At 35.6% G+C, this 20,439-nt stretch overlaps 1 protein-coding gene across 2 annotated transcripts in view; it reads left to right on the top strand.

Moving 5' to 3' along the window:
• Positions 1-1,740: 1,740 nt before the first annotated feature.
• Positions 1,741-20,439, top strand: part of LOC150100573 (recQ-like DNA helicase Blm) — a 317,833-nt gene continuing 299,134 nt past the window's right edge. Inside the window, exons 1-3 of one of the 2 annotated variants that reach the window (XM_090401343.1) lie at positions 1,741-1,975; positions 7,765-7,873; positions 9,706-9,819. In XM_090401343.1, the coding sequence (XP_090257469.1) occupies positions 9,722-9,819 (98 nt within the window). In that variant the 5' untranslated portion in view covers positions 1,741-1,975; positions 7,765-7,873; positions 9,706-9,721. The remainder of the gene's footprint in view (positions 1,976-7,764; positions 7,874-9,705; positions 9,820-20,439) is intronic. The other variant, XM_090401345.1, reaches the window with a different exon arrangement.

The raw sequence follows: 20,439 nt of genomic DNA, 5'->3' as shown, positions 1-20,439 counted from the left end.
GGGGGGGGGGGGGTGGGGGGGGGGGGGGGTGGGGGGGGGGGGGGGTGGGGGGGGGGGGGGGTGGGGGGGGGGGGGGGTGGGGGGGGGGGGGGGTGGGGGGGGAAGCATTTGGTTTAAAGTGTCCCACCAATCACAACACGAATCCTTATCTCTACCATCACCCATAATTCCATACGCGAACCAAAACACAAGAACTGAAGCCATTCACACACTTGCCCACATGGAAATTCCAAACATTCCAAACTCATGACGTCACTCACAATGACGTCAGGAAGCCACGCCCACCGGATGCATTTGGTTTAAAGCGCCTAGTATACTACTTTCCCATAAGCTGAAGAAAATCGACCTTAGACCTCACACTATTTCTGACATCGAAAAAAATATACTGTGTTAGGGTCAGGGACCATGAGATGGCGGCAATTGTTGAGCTGTCTTTTCACCCAGGGTTACATAAATTAGTTATAGCTTTGGGCCAGTTGATTGGCTACAAGTGAAGATTGAACTAGCCACTCAGTTTCCAAAAGTTAGATAGCGCTAAAACAGCCTCGCCTACTCCCTACACGGAATAAAAGGCGTTAACTGATGAAAAAAAAAAAGAAAGAAAGAAAAGAATCTCAATATTTTAATATGTCAGCCTTCATTGTCTTATACACAAGCTATGATTTCTTCATATTGAACAGAAGTAGCAAGTGTCTCTCTTCATGAATATACTTCTACTACTGGATGTAAAACTATTTGGTTTCATCTGTCGATTTTCAGTAAATTTCTCAGTAAAAAGAATGAAAGAGTGAAAAAAAGCCGAATTATCTAATTGATTGTTCTGAGTTACGGCTGTTGCTTAGTGCACTCACAGGGAACTAACCGTGTTGTTACCTGAAGTTCTGTACCTTATTCAGTGATACAATAGGAACGTTTTACGATCTCAAATTTAAATTTTATTTCATGCGTTAATGATGCATAGCCGAAAATTGCCACGACCCCCCCGGGGGTCCGCGTACCACACTTTGAGAAACACTGCTCTAAGGGAATAAGTGGCATTGACGGTTTTTTTTTTAATTGAATGAATTCAACACATTTCTCCTACAATGAATCAATTATCAACACAAAGTCAACTGCGAATCATGTAATTAAACTGCCCTATCTGCTCCATCTCACAACTAAAACCAAAGTCCACTCCTGGAACCGACAAGTAAGACTTTCAGACCTTTTCTCTCACCTTGTATCCACTAATTTCTGTTTTTATGAGAATCTGAAAAGAGAACAAGGAAAGGTTTGGTAAGTGTGTTCTGAATAGTACTGTCTGGTAGGAATCTTAAGAGCATTGAATAAAGAGATCGTTATGTTGATTCTTATTATACTTTGTCTTATTGATAATATTTCAGAACTAATATCTTCTTGTGAAAAAAAAATGAGGCAGCTGATTATTTTTATGAGACGCTTGTTCTAACAGTATTGTAATTATTAAATGAAAAGTGATTGAACATTTAGACAACTTAAATCAACTGTGGAATACTACAATAGATTAAAATGGTTATGGAGCTTTGATATTCTAGCTTACCAATGCCCATCAGCGCGCCCTCTATACAGTGTATATCTGGGGTGTGAGTATTGTACGCGCGTTAATTCAACGTGCTTTTGAAAATGTATTGTCAAAAGATGACAAAATGTTCAGCCAGAATCTTTTTTTCATTTATTATTTAATAAAGTACTTCGTTAGTGTAGATCTGCTAATTAAGAAGATGAGTGACTTCCATCAAACTTTTCTAAATATTTCTTCACATCCTAAAAGAGTACATTATATACTTTTTTTTCTCAGCTTGTGTATTTAGGCACCTGTTTTTTTAATTATTATTGTAGTCATTCAAAGAACCATAACTTCTTTCCTCCACCGCAGACTTCACTCCGGTGGGGATTGATATGTTCATTATTTCCTGAGATCACTGTCATTACCAAATATTTTAGGGTATTTTCCAAAGTAAGTTTTATTTCGTAAAGTTCGAAGAAACAAGTCATAGTAATTAAGCAGATATAGTTGAAGTAAGCCAGCAGTTGTTATCAAGTATTTGTAGCAAGTTTAATACATTAGAAATTGTCTAAGTCTGAAAGATATTTTATGTATTCTTGAAGTCCATAATGGCACGATGTATGCATATTATATTACTTCTTGACTCCCAGAAGAGTGGCATTTAGAACCAAATTTCTTGATATTTTTGTGTTAACAGTACAGTATGCACCCTACAGCTGTGTGTGTGTGTGTGTATATATATATATATATATATATATACACACACACACACACATACACACACACATACACACACATTTGCATGTGTAACTCTGAAAATTAAAGGCGTATACAGTAATACATTTTAAGTGGCATGGTGCTGAAAGTTCTACTATGAAGTATTTTCTAATTATAAGATTTCATGGAACATTGCCATGTTAATTTTTGTTTCTATTTCATTGGCTAAGTAAATGTGAAATCCTGAGAATGTTACCTGGGGCTAGTCACATGGCAAGGAACATATGACAGTTGCATGTTGCTTTTTGTTTATGATAGCATAATTGTGTATTATGTTGTCCATATTGCCCATTAAATGCATTTTATATGATAGTGTTATATAATTTGCTTAGTTGTTTTGGATTTATGGATAAAGCAACTTAGGCTGTGAAGCCAGTGTATTTCATCTATATAAAAAAAAGTCTTCACTGATTTTCTGTTAAGTCGTAATATTAATGTAGATTTAAAGATTTTTCTCATATTGTTGGATGTTACAGTCTCAAGTTTTCTGTTCCCCAGATGGGATTTGAACCCAGATCTTTTCAACCAAAGGGTTTTATGATGGGATCAGACTTCACCTCTCATCTCCATCATGCATAAGTGACATTGCATGTCATTGTACTATATTTGGTGAATAGTTAAATATGTATGCTATGATTTTCATTCGTTCGACCATTTAGATATCTCAGTTTATTGATATCTGAAGAAATTAACACAGTGCTAGCCAACTCAGGTCTTGAATGAGTATATGTTGTAGGAGAGTACAATTTTCTGTTATGTAATATAGCTCTTTTAGCGTTTTCTGCAACTTTAGTATTACGTGTTTATCATCATTATTATTACTTAGGCCTCTATGGACTCAAAAGACTCGTTGCGGGAGGTGCCTCCTAGGAAACACAAAGTCTATCATACCACTCCTTAAACTCATTGACCGTTCTTGCTCTCAGCACTTTATCAGGCAATGCATTCCATGGTTCAACCACCCTCCATGCAAAGAAATCACTCTTCACTCTCTTGCTCACAGTTTCCTTTAATAACTTTCAGGGATGGCCCCCTTGTCATCACTCCTTCCCGCTGTTCAACCAAGTGAAAGAACTCCCCAGTGTCAACCCTGTAACCACCTCTCAACAGTTTAAAAGTCCCAATCATATCACCTCTCCTTCTTCTATCCACCAAACTGCAGTCCACATTCCCTCAGCCAGTCCTCATAACTAACATTGTACAGTAATGAAACCATCTTTGTTATCTGCCTTTGTACCCTTTACACAGTTAATTTATCCCTTTCAAATCCTGAGGACCAAATCTGAGAACAGTAGTCTAAGTGTGGTCTGATCAGGGTCTTATACAATGGAATGATAACTCTTTTATCTCTGCAGGTCAGCGTCCTTCTCATTATTGCAGCAATCCTCTGTGTTACCATCACCACCTTTGCAATATATCCCCTTAATTTCAGATTTCTATCAGTCATCATCCCCAGATCTCTTGTCTCCTCTACTTCCTCCAGTATAGCTCTTCCAATAGAGTATGCAGCGTCCCATCGATGTGCCCCAAACCTCAAGACCTTACATTTTGCTGCATTAAACCGACACCCCCATTCTGTCTAGCTTATTCAAATCCTCTTACAGGGCTACCACATCTGCACTATTACTAATAACCTTCCCAGCTTCACATCATCTGCAAACAAAAAAAATAATCATTATTATATGACACCTCCAGGGGGGTCCAAAGACTCATCGAGGAAGGGCACCTACTCTACAACTCTGTCTCCACCAACCGGAACTACCATCATCTACACCAACTCCATCTACCGCCCATCACTACCACTAGATTTTCACCAACAATCACAGACATCCATGCCCATGGAGGGATTCGAACCTGCAGTCTTTTTTTTGAGGGACTGCAATATTGTTATCTTATATTTTACTCTTCTAAGACACTTCTGGCTGCATCATTCCAGATGCAGCTAGAATCGTGATATTGATCTCTGGATCATTTTTTCCTGGCAACCTGCATCAGATTATCAAATTCCTGATATGTCTGCACAAGGGGAATAGAGGATGCTATAATAATACTACTTGAAAAGTTCATTTTTCCTTCATAGTTTATCACTTGGGTCTCCAATATTGTTATCTTATATTTTGGTCTTCTAAGACACTCCTGGCTGCATCAGTCGAGATGCAGCTAGAATCTTGATATTGGTCTTTGGATCATTTTTTCCTGGCAACCTGCATCAGACACCTGTTTTGCTGACCTTTCCTCTCCCATTCTGTTTACACATTCTTGATTGCTAACAGTGTCAGGTTCCTTCCCAATATCTTCATTTTTAATATGATTCTGCTATTGATGCTATCCATTCATTCCTCTAATTTTTTTTCCAGAATTTTCACTTGTGTTTTCAGTCTTTGATTAACTGTTTTATTTATTTTTATTATGTAACACTTCGGACACCAGGAACTCAAGGGAGGGCACTCTACAAAACAACTCGCCATCTGTTGGTGCCCATGGAATGGAAGGAAGATAAGATAGTGCCATTGCATAAGGGCACTATCTGTAGCAGACTATTATAGGCCAGTTTGTGTGTCATCAGTAGTTAGTAAGATCTTGGAGAAAGTAGTGAAGGACTGTATACAGCATTGGGCAGATGAGGGTAATGTTATCTGTGAGAGTCAATGTAGATTTGTGAAGGGGTGCTCTTGTTTTAGCAATATGCTATCCTTTTATGATAAAATTACAAGAGCATTAGATGAGGGAAAGACATATACTGCCATTTTCTTAGACTTAGCAAAGGCATTTGACAGGGTGCCACATGATAAGCTGATATTTAAGTTGCAGCACATAGGTCTGGATGTCAGATTGGTCAACTGGATTCAGGATTGGCTGTCCGATAGGTATCAGAGAGTTGTGTATGGTGGGGCAGTTTCAAGGAAGCAGAGGGTTACAAGTGGGATCCCACAGGGCTCAGTACTGGGACCTATATTGTTTAACCTTTATATCAATGACATTGTCAGTGGATTGCAAGGGGATATTCAGTTGTTTGCGGATGATGCGAAGCTGGGAAGGATTATTAGTAATAGTGCAGATGCAGCAGCCCTACAAGAGGATTTGAATAAGCTAGATAGACGGCAAATGAATGGGGGTGTCGGTTTAATGCAGCAAAATGTAAAGTCTTGAGGTTTCGGAAACATCGATGGAACATTGCATACTTTATGGGAGGAGTTATACTGGAGGAAGTAGGGGAGACAAGAGATCTGGGGATGATGTTTGATAGAAACCTGAAATTTAGGGGACATATTGCAAAGGTGGTGAAGGTAACACAGAGGATTGCTGCAATAATGAGAAGGATGCTGACCTGCAGAGATAAAACAGTTATCATTCTGTTGTATAAGACCCTGATCAGACCACACTTGGACTATTGTACTCAGATTTGGTCCCCAGGATTTGAAGAGGATAAATTAACTGTGGAAAGGGTACAAAGGCAGATAACAAAGATGGTTTCAGAACTGTACAATGATAGTTATGAGGATCGGCTGAGGGAATGTGGACTGCAGAGTTTGGTGGATAGAAGAGGGAGAGGTGATATGATTGATACTTTTAAACTGTTGAGAGGTGGTTACAGGGTTGACACTGGGGAGTTCATTTGCTTGGTTGAATAGTGGGAAGGAGTGATGACAAGAGGCCATCCCTGGAAGTTACGAAAGGAAACTGTGAGCAAGTGGGTGAGGAGTGGTTTCTTTGCATGGAGGGTGGTTGAACCATGGAATGCATTGCCTGATGGAGTGGTGAGAGTGAGAACGGTCATTGAGTTTAAGGAATGGTATGATAGGCTTTGTGTTTCTTGGGGGGGTGGGCCTCCCCTCGATGAGTCTTGATAGACTTTGTGTTTCTTAGGAAGGACCTCCCATGATGAGTCTTTTGACTCCATGGAGGCCTGAATAATAATAATTATTATCTCCAACACTCACTCCACTGACTCCACTACATCATTCTACATGCAGTGCCATCTACCACCAACCAGCACTAGTATTTTTCTCTGTAAACTGCACATGTTCTCCTGTCCAATTTGCATGTATGCAGCATGAAAAACCTGAGTTTCTGGAAGGAAAAACCTCTGCTATCTCCGTATGAAATCGGATTTTATCTAACCCAGCTCTCAGATACATAAGTTAAAATGTACAGCTGATTCTTTCTTATTCCTTATGAATTTATTCACTGGACTGCTTTGCTTAATTCTTGTTTATTTTCTTTAAAAATTCTGCCTAGATAGCTGAGAAGTTTACTTATTTTTTTAGATTCTCTATTCAGGATGCAACTGATGTTTTTAGTCTGTCTTTTTTTTTTTTATTGCTGATTTTCATACCAGATTTATTACAGCAGTTATTCAGTTAAGTTATAGAGTAAGTCTTCAGGATTCTTTTTGTTTTTTACGTGATTCCCACCCATGAATGGGTTGTAAACCTTTATTACATTAGAACTATGGGTGGGTAAGGTTTTTTTTCCCCTACTTTTATTAATTTTTATATGTTGTTATTCATTTTTAAAACCACTTCAGACCTCCAAAGCAGTTGGTTGTGGTCTCTCATCAGGCAATGAAATTCATCTCCCACCTGATGTCTCCTATTTTGATATCATTTTTATCATGATGCTACCAGTGTTGAAGCAAATATGTTAACAAATTAGTGTGTTTATTAGTTTGTGAAGAAAAAATTTATGCATTTTCTAAGTGATGTGATGCAAGGTCATATTTTATTTTCTTAATTAATGACACTATTTTTGCTACTGTTTTACTTCTAACACTTAGGTCTTGAATTTTTTTTTTTTTTTATGGGGAAAAAAAGAAAAATTCTCCTCCATCATTATAAACAAACATCGAAAGCATTCAGCATCCTAAAAATTCTCAAGTAAAAAAAAAAAATATATATATATAGATAGATAGATAGATATTAAAATCTTATGTCTACACATAAGTGCATTCATAAATTCTGATTATCTCCAAATCATGCAACAAAGGTTGGTCAATTGGTAGAGCCTCTGCTACTAATGGCGCATGTAAAATGTTAAGCAAGTTTGAGTGTGGTTAGTAGTTGGAAGGGATTTATCATTCAATGCTGTTGGCACACTCTCAGTGAGTCTTTGGACTCCCTGGAGGTGTCACATAATAATAATAATGTCTGACAAACAGGGCCAGTGGTGTCATGTAATATGGTCACAACTCAGAAAACAATAAAAGCATTTAGGTTAGAATCAATATAATCAGTGTGACACACACCTCCAGGGAGTGCAAAGACTCACTGAGGGAGAGTGTGCCAACAGCATTGAACTATTGATCTCCTTCCAACTACTAACCGCACTCAAACTTGCTTAATATTTTGTGCGTGCCATTTTGGGAAAAATTAATACTTTTTTTTTTCTCTATAATGCAAATTCTGCATGTTCCATCACTAGGTCCAACAATAGGCTAATATATGCTGTGTTTCTACTTGCAGTTCTCACCTTGGAGATGAGGTTGTGGAGAGGATTCAGAGGACAGTAAGTTGGTGCATGATGCAAAAATGCTCCCTACATTGATAGATTGAAAGCTTGTGGATTGCAGAGGTTGGTTGATAGGCATTAAAAATATATATATATATATATATAGATATTAAAACCTTATGTCTACACATAAGTGCATTCATAAATTCTGATTATCTCCAAATCATGCATCAAAGGTTGGTCAATTGGTAGAGCCTCTGCTACTAATGCTGCATGTAAAATGTTAAACAAGTTTGAGTGTGGTTAGTAGTTGGAAGGGAATCATCATTCAGTGCTGTTGGCACACTCTCCCTCAATGAGTCTTTGCACTCCCTGGAGGTGTCATAATAATAATAATAATGTCAGACAGATAGGTCCAGTGGTATCATGTAATATGGTCACAACTCAGAAAACAATAAAAGCATTTAGGTTAGAATCAATATAAAGAAATATTTTGGGAAAATTAATACTTTTTTTCTCAATAATGCAAATTCTGCATGTTCCATCACTAGGTCTAACAATAGGCTAATATATGCTGTGTTTCTACTTTCAGTTCTCACCTTGGAGATGAGATTGTGGAGAGGGTTCAGAAGAGAGTAAGTTGGTGCGTGATGTAGAAAATGCTCCCTACATTGATAGATTGAGAGCTTGTGGATTGCAGAGGTTGGTCGATAGGTGGAGAAGAGGGGATATGATAGAAACATTTAAATTACTAAAAAGGTTTTTTTATAAGATTGATGCAGGGGAAATATTTCAGCTGTGTGATAGTGATGGAAGAACAAGAGGTCATCTCTGGAAATTAAGGAAAAGCGTGGTTAACAAGGGTGTGAGAACTAGATTTTTTGTTTGGAGGGTGGTGAATGAGTGGAATGCATTGCCTGACTCAGTTGTGAGTTCTTCATCTGTAAGTGAATTCAAGAAGAGGTATGATAGATATTGTTTTGATAGTTTGGGTCTCCCGCGATGAGTCTACTGACTCCATGGAGATATCCGTAATAATAATAATAGCAGTATCACAATTAATTTGTTATCTTAATGTACAACTAAGTGCTCTGTAGATGCATGTGTGTCCTATGTCCTTGGTCATATTCTGTTATGAAAAAATTGGTGATAATTGAAAAAAGGAACGTTTCTACTCACGAAAATTCCCACTAGATGCAAGATGTAAAGTAAACCAAAAATACTGTTTATGATGAAAAACATAAACTGAATTGGCATGACTTTAATAAAACTGATGATTAAACTGAAACTCTTCTTATTTTTTTTACTCATCACTGAAAAGTTGTCACTTGTCACTAATGAGCACATTTTTCAAACCTGCCTATGTTATAATTATTATTATTAAACCTCCAGGGAGTCAAGGAATGGATTGCCAGAGGTGGTTGTGAGTACCCCAACAGTGAATATCAGATTTAAAATTGCTCCACTGAAAATGTTGTTTGCACATTTAGGATGGTGTACCAATAACCTTAATGATGCTTGATGCTATCCAGAAGAGCACAGTTTGATTAACACATAACCTCTGTCACTGACTCACTGCAATTCTTTCATAGGCACTGTTTCTGTAGCTTCTAACTTATATTAACTTTTCATTCTTCTCTTTCATTTGATCTATCCTTGTTCTTTTTGACAACCCTCTTTGCACCAAGAGCTACAACCCTTCTTTGATTCCTTCTTTCTCCTACTTATTCAGACTTGTCTATACATCACTGTTCTGTTCTGTTGGATTTTGTGACCTCTTGTGTGTGGAGTTATAGATGTATAAAAAAAAAATTAATAAACATGCTTTTTAAAAACTGAGAATGGAAAGTAGTTGATTTTGTTATATAAAATGATATTTTATTATCATTTTATATGTATTTATTTGCAGTGTATGCATATTTTTGTTTACTATATACTTCTGTATACTATTTCAGCATACCATTGTTCAAGATGATACCTCTTCCAAAGAATAATTTGCAAGAGCAGTTTGCACATTATGTGGCTTCAAAGAAAAATGGTCCTGATGTTATAAGAAATGAATGCACAAGGTATATTTTCTCTTTTTTGTATTGTTGTTTGATTATCTTAAGATATGTGTTCTCACACAGACATTGAACAGAAATAATCTGTATAGGAAAAAAAAAACTGTATAATTCAAAGTTCCTATATGTGTGTGTGTGTATTATTTCTTTTTGAAGTAGGTTGAATGACTAGAAACCAAAAGATAAAAATAGAAATACTATATTTTATTTTAAATAACCTGCACAACTAGTTTCATCTTCTCAGAAGACTTCATCAGGTGCATTATATGAGAGAAATACAAATAAACATTGTGAGAGGAATATCTGACTTTAAAACACTAGTGTATTGACATTTGTGTGTGTGTGCACATGTTCATGATGTTAAACTCGATGGATTTTTCAATCTGGCCAAAATAAGGCATGTTGAAGTTGCACCAAACGCCATTTTAAATTGCTTGGGTAGAAGAGCGAAAGAAGTCCAGATTTTAAATTTTTTGAGAACATTAACTAACTTAGGCGAAACTGAACTGATATACGATAGAAATATGTGTACTGGTATATGATAGAGATATGTAGCCTCTTTCATTATTTCTATCTTCAGTATAGTGAGGAGGTGGATTAAAAAGTAGTTTTCTGTTTGTTTTGAATAACCATTTTGCTGAAAGGTTGTAAGAAGAAACTGCAGTTCTTTGTTGATATCATCTTCTTCACAGAGGAAAGAGTGACATGTTTGCCTAGCATAGAGATAAGGTGGATAGTGATGTGATGAAACTGTGCATGGAGATATCTATGGTCTGAGTGGGTTTTCTATATATGGAGATTTTCAATTTTCCAGATATATGAGTGAGTTTGACATCTAGGAGTGGGAGAAAGCCATCAATCTCTACTTCTGAAGTAAATTTAATTTTTGGGTATTGACTGTTGAGATGGTCTAAGAAAGTCTGTAAAGAATCAGGTCCATGACTCCAGATTAAGATGCTGGTTGGCTGTATATCTTTTCTACAACCTAGATTTCAATGAGAATGAAGTGAGAGAGCTTTTTCCTCAAAAGATTCTAAATATAAATTTGCCAGTATGGAAGATAAAGGATTGCCCATGGATAATCCAAAATTATGTTTGTAAACAGTGTTTTTAAACTGGAAATAACCAGAATTAATGCAATGAGTTAATGAAGACATCACTTTTTTCAATAATTTATCGTTTAAAAGAGTTAGAACTTCTTTCCTAGGCACATTTGTAAATAGGGAATTGACATCAAAACTAGTCATAATTTCCTCTTTGCGAATATATAAGTCTTATATTTGAAACAAAATCTATAGAATTCATGAGGAAAGAGGAGGTTGAGCCAAATAAACATTTTAGGGTTTTGGCAAAAACTCTAAAATTTCACAAGAAAGAGCTCATTTGACTAACTCCTTACCTTTGAGAAAACTCAAATCTAAGGAAAATCTGATTCTTTATTTTGGACTGACTGACACCTAGCTTTTCTGATACAAACATCACTCTGTTATAGTATCTTCAGACTACAAAAGCAATTGTGAGCAGTATGGCTGCTAACATTACAAATGATACTTGAGAAGAAATTATATTCTTCTTTAATCTTTTAATCAAGCATAAGCAAACAAAGTTTCACATGAAGAATCTTCGCAGTCAACTTGTTTATACAGACTGTTGACTTCACATACTGAGACCTCAATACTTCATAACTTAAGCAAGTATACTTGAGAAACAGCTAAGAAAAATGTGAAGGGGGAAAGCTTGAAAAATAAACTTGATTCACACCAAACAGAGTTTGTCAGGATCAAATTTTCACTTTAAGAAAATTAGTGGAGAAATCATGGAAATATAACAAGGATGTATTTAAGTTTTGTAGATCTAGAAAAGGCATATGACAAGAAGCCAGGAGAAAAGCTGATCTGGTCAAAATGCTACAGTTATGTGATGTATATGGGACATTATATCAAGCGATACTTAGTCTCTGTTTGCCCTGTTTTGCTGTGTTTCAAGAGCCCTGTTTGTGATCCTCTTTTTTAATTCCAGAAATAGAGCATGAAAATACTTTTTTTTAATAACTGGAAATTATCAAGATTAATTGAATAGTTTATAGAACTTCAAACTCATCTCTTGTAGAATATATTGTATGGAATTATGTTTCTTTATAGAATGTATAGAACTTTTGTTGTACTAATTTTTCCGTAAGCAACAGAAAACTATGTTAGGTTTTCTGTTTTTTATGAAGAAATAACCTTTTTCAGCCAACATGGCAAAAGACACATGTTTTAATAATCTTCTCTCTCCCATTCTGTTTAAATGTCAGTACTACCTAAGATTAACTCTACTGACACATTTCTGAATGCGAACAATGGAAAGTTCTCTCTTAATATCCTTATTATCGATACGTTACTGCCATGATATCTGTTTACTCTGCTAATCTTTCTCAGAATGCTCATATTTGTGGTCTCAAGTCATTGATCAAGTGCTTCATATCTAACCCAGCTCTCAGAAGAACCATAAGTTAAAATTGGTTTGAATACTGCTTGTATACAGCTGATATATTGTTTTGACAATCTATTATTCCATATAAATTTATTCAGTTGACTTCCTTCCATACCAGCTTTGCTATTTCTGTTGTTTATTTCATAATTTAATTTTCCATCTTCACTCAAAATTATGCCTAAATAGCTGAAATGTTTTACTTGTTCCCTAATTCTTCATTCAGAATACATGTTTTTTATGTTTCTGCCCATTTTTAGTGTTTTTGTCTTTTTATTGCTGATTTTCATACAAATTTATCACAGAAGTTACTCAATTTAGTCAGGGAAACACGTAGACTTGTACATGATTTACTTAGAAGTATGACATTATCTGCATAAAGTAAAGAGCTGAGATTAACATCGCCAATTTTGATATCAGGTTTAGTACCACTTTGCTTCATAATCCATATAGATGAATAACCATCAACATCATCATCAAATTCCTGTCATGTACCCGCGAGGGGTGTACAGGATATGATCGTACTATATGAAAAAAATTACATCATTACTAACTTCCTATCTACAATTTTCCTCCAAATCAGTCTGTTACTTATCAAGACTTGCCAACATTACCAGATCTTATATTTCTATCGTCTAAGGCACTTTGTACCGTATCAATCCACCTATATCTTGGCCTTCCTCTGGGTTGTTTTCCTGCCAACTTGGTAGAGAACACTTGTTTTGCTAATCTTTCCTCACCCATTCTGTTTAAGTGACCATACCACCTGAGATTAGCTCTGCTAACACATTCCTGGATTTTGACAATGTCAAGTTCTCCTAATATCCTCGTTTTTAATATGATATTGCCATTGATGCCATCTGTTCACGCCTATAATCTTTCTCAGGACTCTCATATCTGTGGTCTAGTTTTGGTCAAGTGTTTTACTTCTGACCCAGCTCTCAGATCCATAAGTTAAAACTGGTTTGAACACTGTCTTGTATACAGCTAATTTAGTGTTCCGACTAATTTCTCTCTTATTCCATATGAATTTATTCAATTGACTTCCAACCATACCAGCTTTGTTGATTCTGTTGTCTATTTCCATATTTAATTTACCATCTTCACTAAAAATCGTTTCTAATTAGCTGTAATGTTTTACTTGTTCCACAGGTTCTCCATTCACAACGCAGTTGACATTTTCAATGATTCTGCCTATTTTCATTGTCTTTGTCTTTTTATTGCTGACCTTCATACCATATCTATTACAACAGTTATTCAATTTAGACAGAGAATCTTGCAGATTTGCGGCGGATTTATTAAGAAGTATAACATTGTCCACATAAAGCAAAGAGCTGACATTAACATCTCCAATTTTGATATCATGTTTAATACTGCTTTCCTTCATAACATGATCCATATAGATAATGAATAACAGAGGGGATAACGTACATCCTTGTCTCACACCAGATTTAACATTAAACCATCTTCCTGTACTTCCTTCAATCCTAACTGCTGACTTACAACTCAAATAAAGACCAAGTATTGCTTGATATAATGCTCCATTGACACCATATAACTGATGTGTTTTGAATCGCTTCTCTCTTGGCACCTTGTTATATGCCTTTTCTGAATCGACAAAACTTAAACACAGATCTTTGTTATATTCCCATGCTTTCTCGACTATTTGTCGTAAAGTGAAGTTCTGATCCTGACAACCGCTATTTGACCTGAATCCAGCTTGTTCTTCACCTAGCTTTTCTTCCACAATTCTTCTCAACCGTTTTTCAAGTATACTTGCATAGATCTTACAAGGAACACTCAGTAGGGAAATACCTCTGTAATTCTCAGATTCAGTTTTATTTCCCTTTTTATATATGGGTACTATGAGAGCTCTACTGCAATCATCAGGAATTCGTCCCTCTGTCCAGGCATTCTGAACTTTGCAGTGCAGCCAATGTAAGACTTTTATACCACCATATTTCAGCATTTCTGGTCGAATATCATCTACTCTTGCTACCTTTCCACATTTCAAGCCTTTGATGGCTTTTTCTACTTCAAGTATGGATATGTATTCCTGATTGCATGCTTGGTCAGTGTTTTTTTATCACTGTGCTGTCATCACTGCTTGTTTCATTTAGCAAATTTTCAAAGTAATTACTCCATACTTCGAGGATATCGTTTTCTCCTGTTTTCATGTCACCTTTATCATCTCTAACTCCTTTTACAGCACTCTTTCTTCCATTCCTAAGCTACTTCAACAACCTCCAGAATATTTTGCCACCTTCTTGATATTTATTTTCTATGTTCTTACCCAAGTCCTCCCATGACTTTTGTTTAGCTAGTTTTACACAGTGTTTAGCTTTCTTACATTTGTCTCTGTATTCTCTAAGAGCACAAGCTGACTTATTTGGCAGGAACTTTTGATATGCTTTCTTCTTTTCCTTCACTGCCTCTTTAATGTCTTGTGTCCACCATGGAGTTCTAATTTTTCTATCCTTGCAGAAAACTTCACCACATGCCTGTCTAGCTGAATCAAACAGGGTTTTCTTCAAGGCTTGCCACTGAATCTCCAAGGTTTGGTTCCTGTTCTCAAACTCTCATTTTTTCTTCAATAATCTTTGTTTATAAATATATAAATTATGCATAAAAAATGCATAAATAAATAAAAAATGCGTAAATGTATGTATAAACATAAATGTTTATACATACGTCAAATAAATAGAATTCTAATAACAACACTTAGACACAGATGACAATACTTAAACACGTTGCACTTAAATCAGACTTTAATAAGTATATGAAATATAAAGACATAGAATAAAGATATAAAATGTTAATATATCAATAAAACGAGAACTACAATGTAAATACAACAAAATATAAAATATAAACAACACAAGCTTTATGCATATTGTGTAGTGCATAATATCTGAAATTATATGAAAAATAAATTAATTTAATTTATTTAATTTAATTAAAAAAAATGAAAACAAATTTATAATTAATTTTTAATATATACCTCATCTCATCCTTATTCTGCCTCTTCTTGTACATTACAGCTGGTCATTCCCTGTCCCGTTTTACTGCTACTTGCAGAATCATTAAATATATTTGGTTGAAGAAAGGATTTTGTCCAAGAGTTGTCGATTCTTAGATACTATATCGAAAAACTCTGAACATGACATGGTTCTGTAATGGGTTTTAACACGCATGATAGATTTCACCGTGTGCAGTTGCAAGCGATTCCTTTCATTTGTCTATAATGAATTTATCAATGAAAAAATTCATTCAATAGAAGCATTTGATCCTGGTAAGATCAAACAAAAACTTATAATTGAAGCTATTTCACTGTAAGTAATTTGTTCCTTTTTAAAATGACCAAAGATTTCTTTCCACCTATCCTCAAGTTTACAACTGGCATTATTCCATTCTTTAATTTTATACCCAGTTGCATACATTTTAACATGGCTGTACTCATCAAATAAGTTCTCTTCATTTAAGTTGAAATTTGGTAAGATGGTCTTAATTTCTTTGACACATTCTATTAAATTTTCCCAAGATACACGTGTGTTCAAGCAAGCCCATTCCATTTTAGTAAATACACTAAACTGATTTTGAGTCCATTCTTGAATATATTGAATTGCAGTGAAGTAGAAATTGGAGATGTTGTCTCTAAATGATGATTCAGTCATTAAACCTTCTTGACAAAGATTTTTTCATTTCGATTTTCACTTCATTGGGTAAATACTTCTCATTTTCATGCAATAAAATTTTCGTAATAAAAATGTCTATCTCTTTATTTACCTCACAACCCGTAGCATATTCTCTTTCGATTCGCTGGATTACCTCAGAGAACATTTTCATCTGATTTTTTAAAAATAGAAGATAAATGAAAGACTTCTTATCACTGAAAAACGTATTCAAAATAGTTGGACATTTATCTTGAGACAAGAAATAGGATTTAAGCCCATCGCACATTTCAATAAAACGAATTAAACGTGGCTGCAGTGAAAGCCATCTTATTTTGCTATGACCTAAAATAGTCTTGTATTCAGCTTCGACAAAATCACAAAAAGATTTCAGACTTTCGACTCTGACAGTGAATTGGTGAAAATGCTGGAAAACTTTACCCAAAATTGTTTGAACATCTATTGGTAAGATATCAGCAGCAGTTTGTACAGCATTATGTAAATATGAGCTGCACAACCTACACCTATTAATTTTCTGTTTAATTTGTTTTGTAATTTAGTAAAAACATTAATTTTACCTTTCCTTTTTAATCCACCAAAATTTGTGTTGGTATTATCTGCTGAAATGCCTATTATTTTATCAGGAATGTTATATTTTTGTGCAGCATTTAAAATGTGATCACAAATTAGATCAGAAGTTTCTCCAGGAAGGCTAGAAAATTCTAATATTTCCGTTGAAATCCCTTTATCAACAGTGAAATATCTCACATTGATAGGTACAATCTTAAGATCAATATGATTAGATGCATCTATGGATATGCAACAATATTTTACATTCCTTAGATTTTCCAATATTTCACTTTTTACATGTAGCGATAAGACTTTGGTAATAATAGCTTTGCACTTCGTTTGTGCACATGAAAATTTCTTATTCAAGAATTTTTTTAAAGTAGAAGACATACAATCCATAGATTGGAAACTGTGATTATGTTTAACTGCATGAAAAACAAATGTAGCCTCTTGTGCAACCAACTCCATTTCTTGGCTACCTAACTTTTGATACCCAAAAAATGATGTCAATGATTGACTTGAACTTTTTGCATACACAGCAGACTTGTGCTTTTTTGTATTGACATAGTCAGTTATATCTGCCTTACCTCCATGGCCAATATTAAATTCTGCATGGCACACACTACATTTCACTCTTGAGCTATCATCACAATCACTGCTTTTTGTTATGAAAATGAAAGGAAAAAAATCCTTCAATTTTTCATTGAAATTACACTTTCTTTTGGGTATTTTGTAACAAACGGTATAACTTTATTAATTTAAAAAATACAATATTCACAATTAATACGAGAATGAAAGAATACGAAATGAGCAGTTCAAAACTAGGTTATATCACATACCCTGTAGCGATATAAAAACAATTTAGCGGCTGACATGTGAAACTTAGTTCGCATAGCGTATGATATCCGAAGGTCCGAAATGTTTCCCATTCGTTGAAAGAAAATGAACTATCGTGGCACGTTAATATTCAAAACCATGTCGACCACTGAGAAACATTTCAGACCGTTGGATATCGTACGCGAACTAAGCTTGAGACAAAAGATTGCTGAAAATTTACCGCCGACCAGACGAACAATATAGATGCCGTGGTTGCGATTAGTTAAACATACAGTTGGGCGACTGTCTCCCTCATTCTGATATTCTTTTCTCCGGCTGAATGAAATGTATGGAACTAAATCATTTTCCCAGAATTCTAACATTCTGGTAATTCACCGAACTACAAAATAAATATGTCTCTGCTTTTTGTTTTGTAAACATACATTTTTAAAAGCACCCAAAAATATTACGACTTGTACTTATTCTTATTAGAAATGTTAATATTTTTATATTCTGAAAAATCCGGGACATTTAGCATCCCGAACTAAACATATCGGGATGCCGGGACAGAAGTAATAAAACCGGGACTGTCCTGGGACGTATGGGATCCCTAATCCAGAGGCAAGTGACCAAGATGATAGCAGGTCTATGGAATGAACCTTATGAAAATAGGTTGAAGATTTGTGGGTTGCAGAAATTGGCTGATAGGTGGAAAAGGGGTGATATGATTGAGACATTCAAATTACTGAAGGGTTTCTATAAGATTAATTCAGAGGATATTTTTCAGAACAGGACTGGTGGTGTGAGGACTAGGGGCCATCCATGGAAACTGGGCAAGAGTGTAGGTAGCAAGGGTGTTAGAACTATGTTTTTTACCTGGAGAGTGGTGAATGAGTGGAATAAGCTGCCAGAGTCTGTTGTGGGTGCCATGACTGTGAATGAGTTCAAGGCAAAGTATGATAGATACTGTGTGGATGTTGAATAGTTGTTCTTGACATGATGTTTAGGGCCTCCCTCGATGAGTCTAAGGGCTCCTTGGAGTTTCCCGTAATAATATCAACTCCATTTACCAAAGTTAGCTAAAATTCTCAAGAAAATTTAAAATCTGCACTTCTAATCCTCTTTCCAAACTCTGTTCCTTACTCGGTTCACCTAAACTGAAACCTGACAGCCTAAAGTATTCAGAAGTTTATAGTCTTGGGTGTAACTGCAACATGCCTTATTTTGGTCAGACCGAGAAATTCATTGTAATGTGAGAGACGTTACATATGGCAGAACTAGAGCCAGTGTACTATCTAATCAGGTTCTTAATTCTGCTCAACTTAACTAGGAAGATTCTGTAATTCATCCAGTGATCTGGCACAAATCATGAAACATTTTTAGATGCTATGATGAACTGGAGAGAAGAATTGTGGAATCGACAGAAATTGTCCTCAATCTGTTGATCTTAATACTAACCTTAGCTATAACCTATCTGATTGTCATTCTCTTCAGCTATCCAAGTTTTGTCTAAACTAGATCATGCTTGCGCGAATGTGCCCAACAATACTGTGGCATCCAGAAATGTTTGCAATACATATGTAAGTTAATTTATAGCTGCATCTTGTAGTGTGTGTGTGTGTTTTTCCATTTCTCTTAATCACCCAATGAAGTCTTCTAAGAAGACGAAACTAGTTGTGGCCTCAAATAATAGAGTATTTTTCTATTTTGGTATCTGTTGACTTCTACTCGTTAAATTTTTTTAATCATATATATATATATATACAGGGTGTTTGGGATAAATTTGACATATTTATAATTAATTATATTTTTCCGTAAGTTACATGTATTAACACACACTTCTCTTCATTTAAAAGTTTGGACCCTTCTTCATTCATATACAAGATGTCAGAAAGGATGGATAGCTGGAACCCACCTGAATCATGGAAGAGAATAACTTGTATCATGATGATTCGTGCCCGCCATCAAAATAAGGATATTACGACTGCTGCCCAATGCTCCCTGAATACAGTAAAAACAATCAGGCATGAACTAGAGACTTGCAATGGTGACTACGAGGATGGAGCAAGAAGAAAGATCCCTAGCAGACGATCTGATTGCGTTCGTACAGCAGAATTCCTCGCAAATCTGCAGGAACAGGTGTTGAAGAACCCTGGCATTGGAATTCGGGCTTTGTTCGTGGAGTTGCTAACTGTAGTCAAGCCCTGGATAACAAGGGTAGCCAATGGTAGGCCGTATGTATGGCAGCAGGATTCGGCCCCTTGCCACACCTCTGGGAAAAGTCAAAAATGGTTGTCTGAAAATTTCTACGACTTCACCAGTCCAAATGTTTGGCCTCCAAACTCCCCAGACCTTAACCCCATGGATTATTTTGTATGGGGCGCAGTTGAAAAAGACACCAATCGCACTTCCAGTAATACAAAAGCCCAGTTAATGGATAAAATTAAAACAGTTTTTGCGGCCCTTCCCAGGGAGACTGTAGCATCAGCTTGTTCGAGGTTCCGAAGCAAAATTGAAGCTGTGATCGATGCTAATGGTGGTTATTTTGAGTAAATCTTGTTGATAGTATTGTAATTAACTCTGCCTGTAATGTTTTTTTGTCAATTCATTAAATTTAATAGATACAAAGAAGATTTTCTTTTTCCTTACGAAACTGTCAAATTTATCCCGAACACCCTGTATATGTACATTCAATTCTTCATTTACATGATAGATTGGTTCCAGAAAAAATTGTGTAAAAAAAAATACAGTGCATATGAAAAAATAGAACAATGGTTCCAGATGTGAAAACCTGATACGAACAATAAGTTATTTTCAAACAAAACAACACACACACACACACACATATGCTTCTCCTAAAGAAAATAGTGCACCACTAATAAAACAGAAATTCAAAAAGGTCCAAATATACGCACACATATAGTTATTAGTTAAATTTTATTCGCCATCATTTTCTGATAGTAGACGCATTCTTTTGTGTGAGACTGGAATTAAATCACTTCCATCACTTGAAACACTTTGGCCATCCTGTTCATACTGCAATGGCAAAATGTTTTCTTCAGTAAAAGGAACTAAATTAGCACTAATTTCCAATAAT

The sequence above is a fragment of the Typopeltis vanoorti genome, chromosome 12, assembly GCF_054136105.1.
Source record: "Typopeltis vanoorti isolate ZY-2024b chromosome 12, IOZ_Tvanoo_1.0, whole genome shotgun sequence".
Classification (NCBI taxonomy): Eukaryota; Metazoa; Arthropoda; class Arachnida; order Uropygi; family Thelyphonidae; genus Typopeltis; species Typopeltis vanoorti.
The sequence above is the reverse complement of the archived record's forward strand: the minus strand, read 5'-3'. Positions and strand labels throughout refer to the sequence as shown.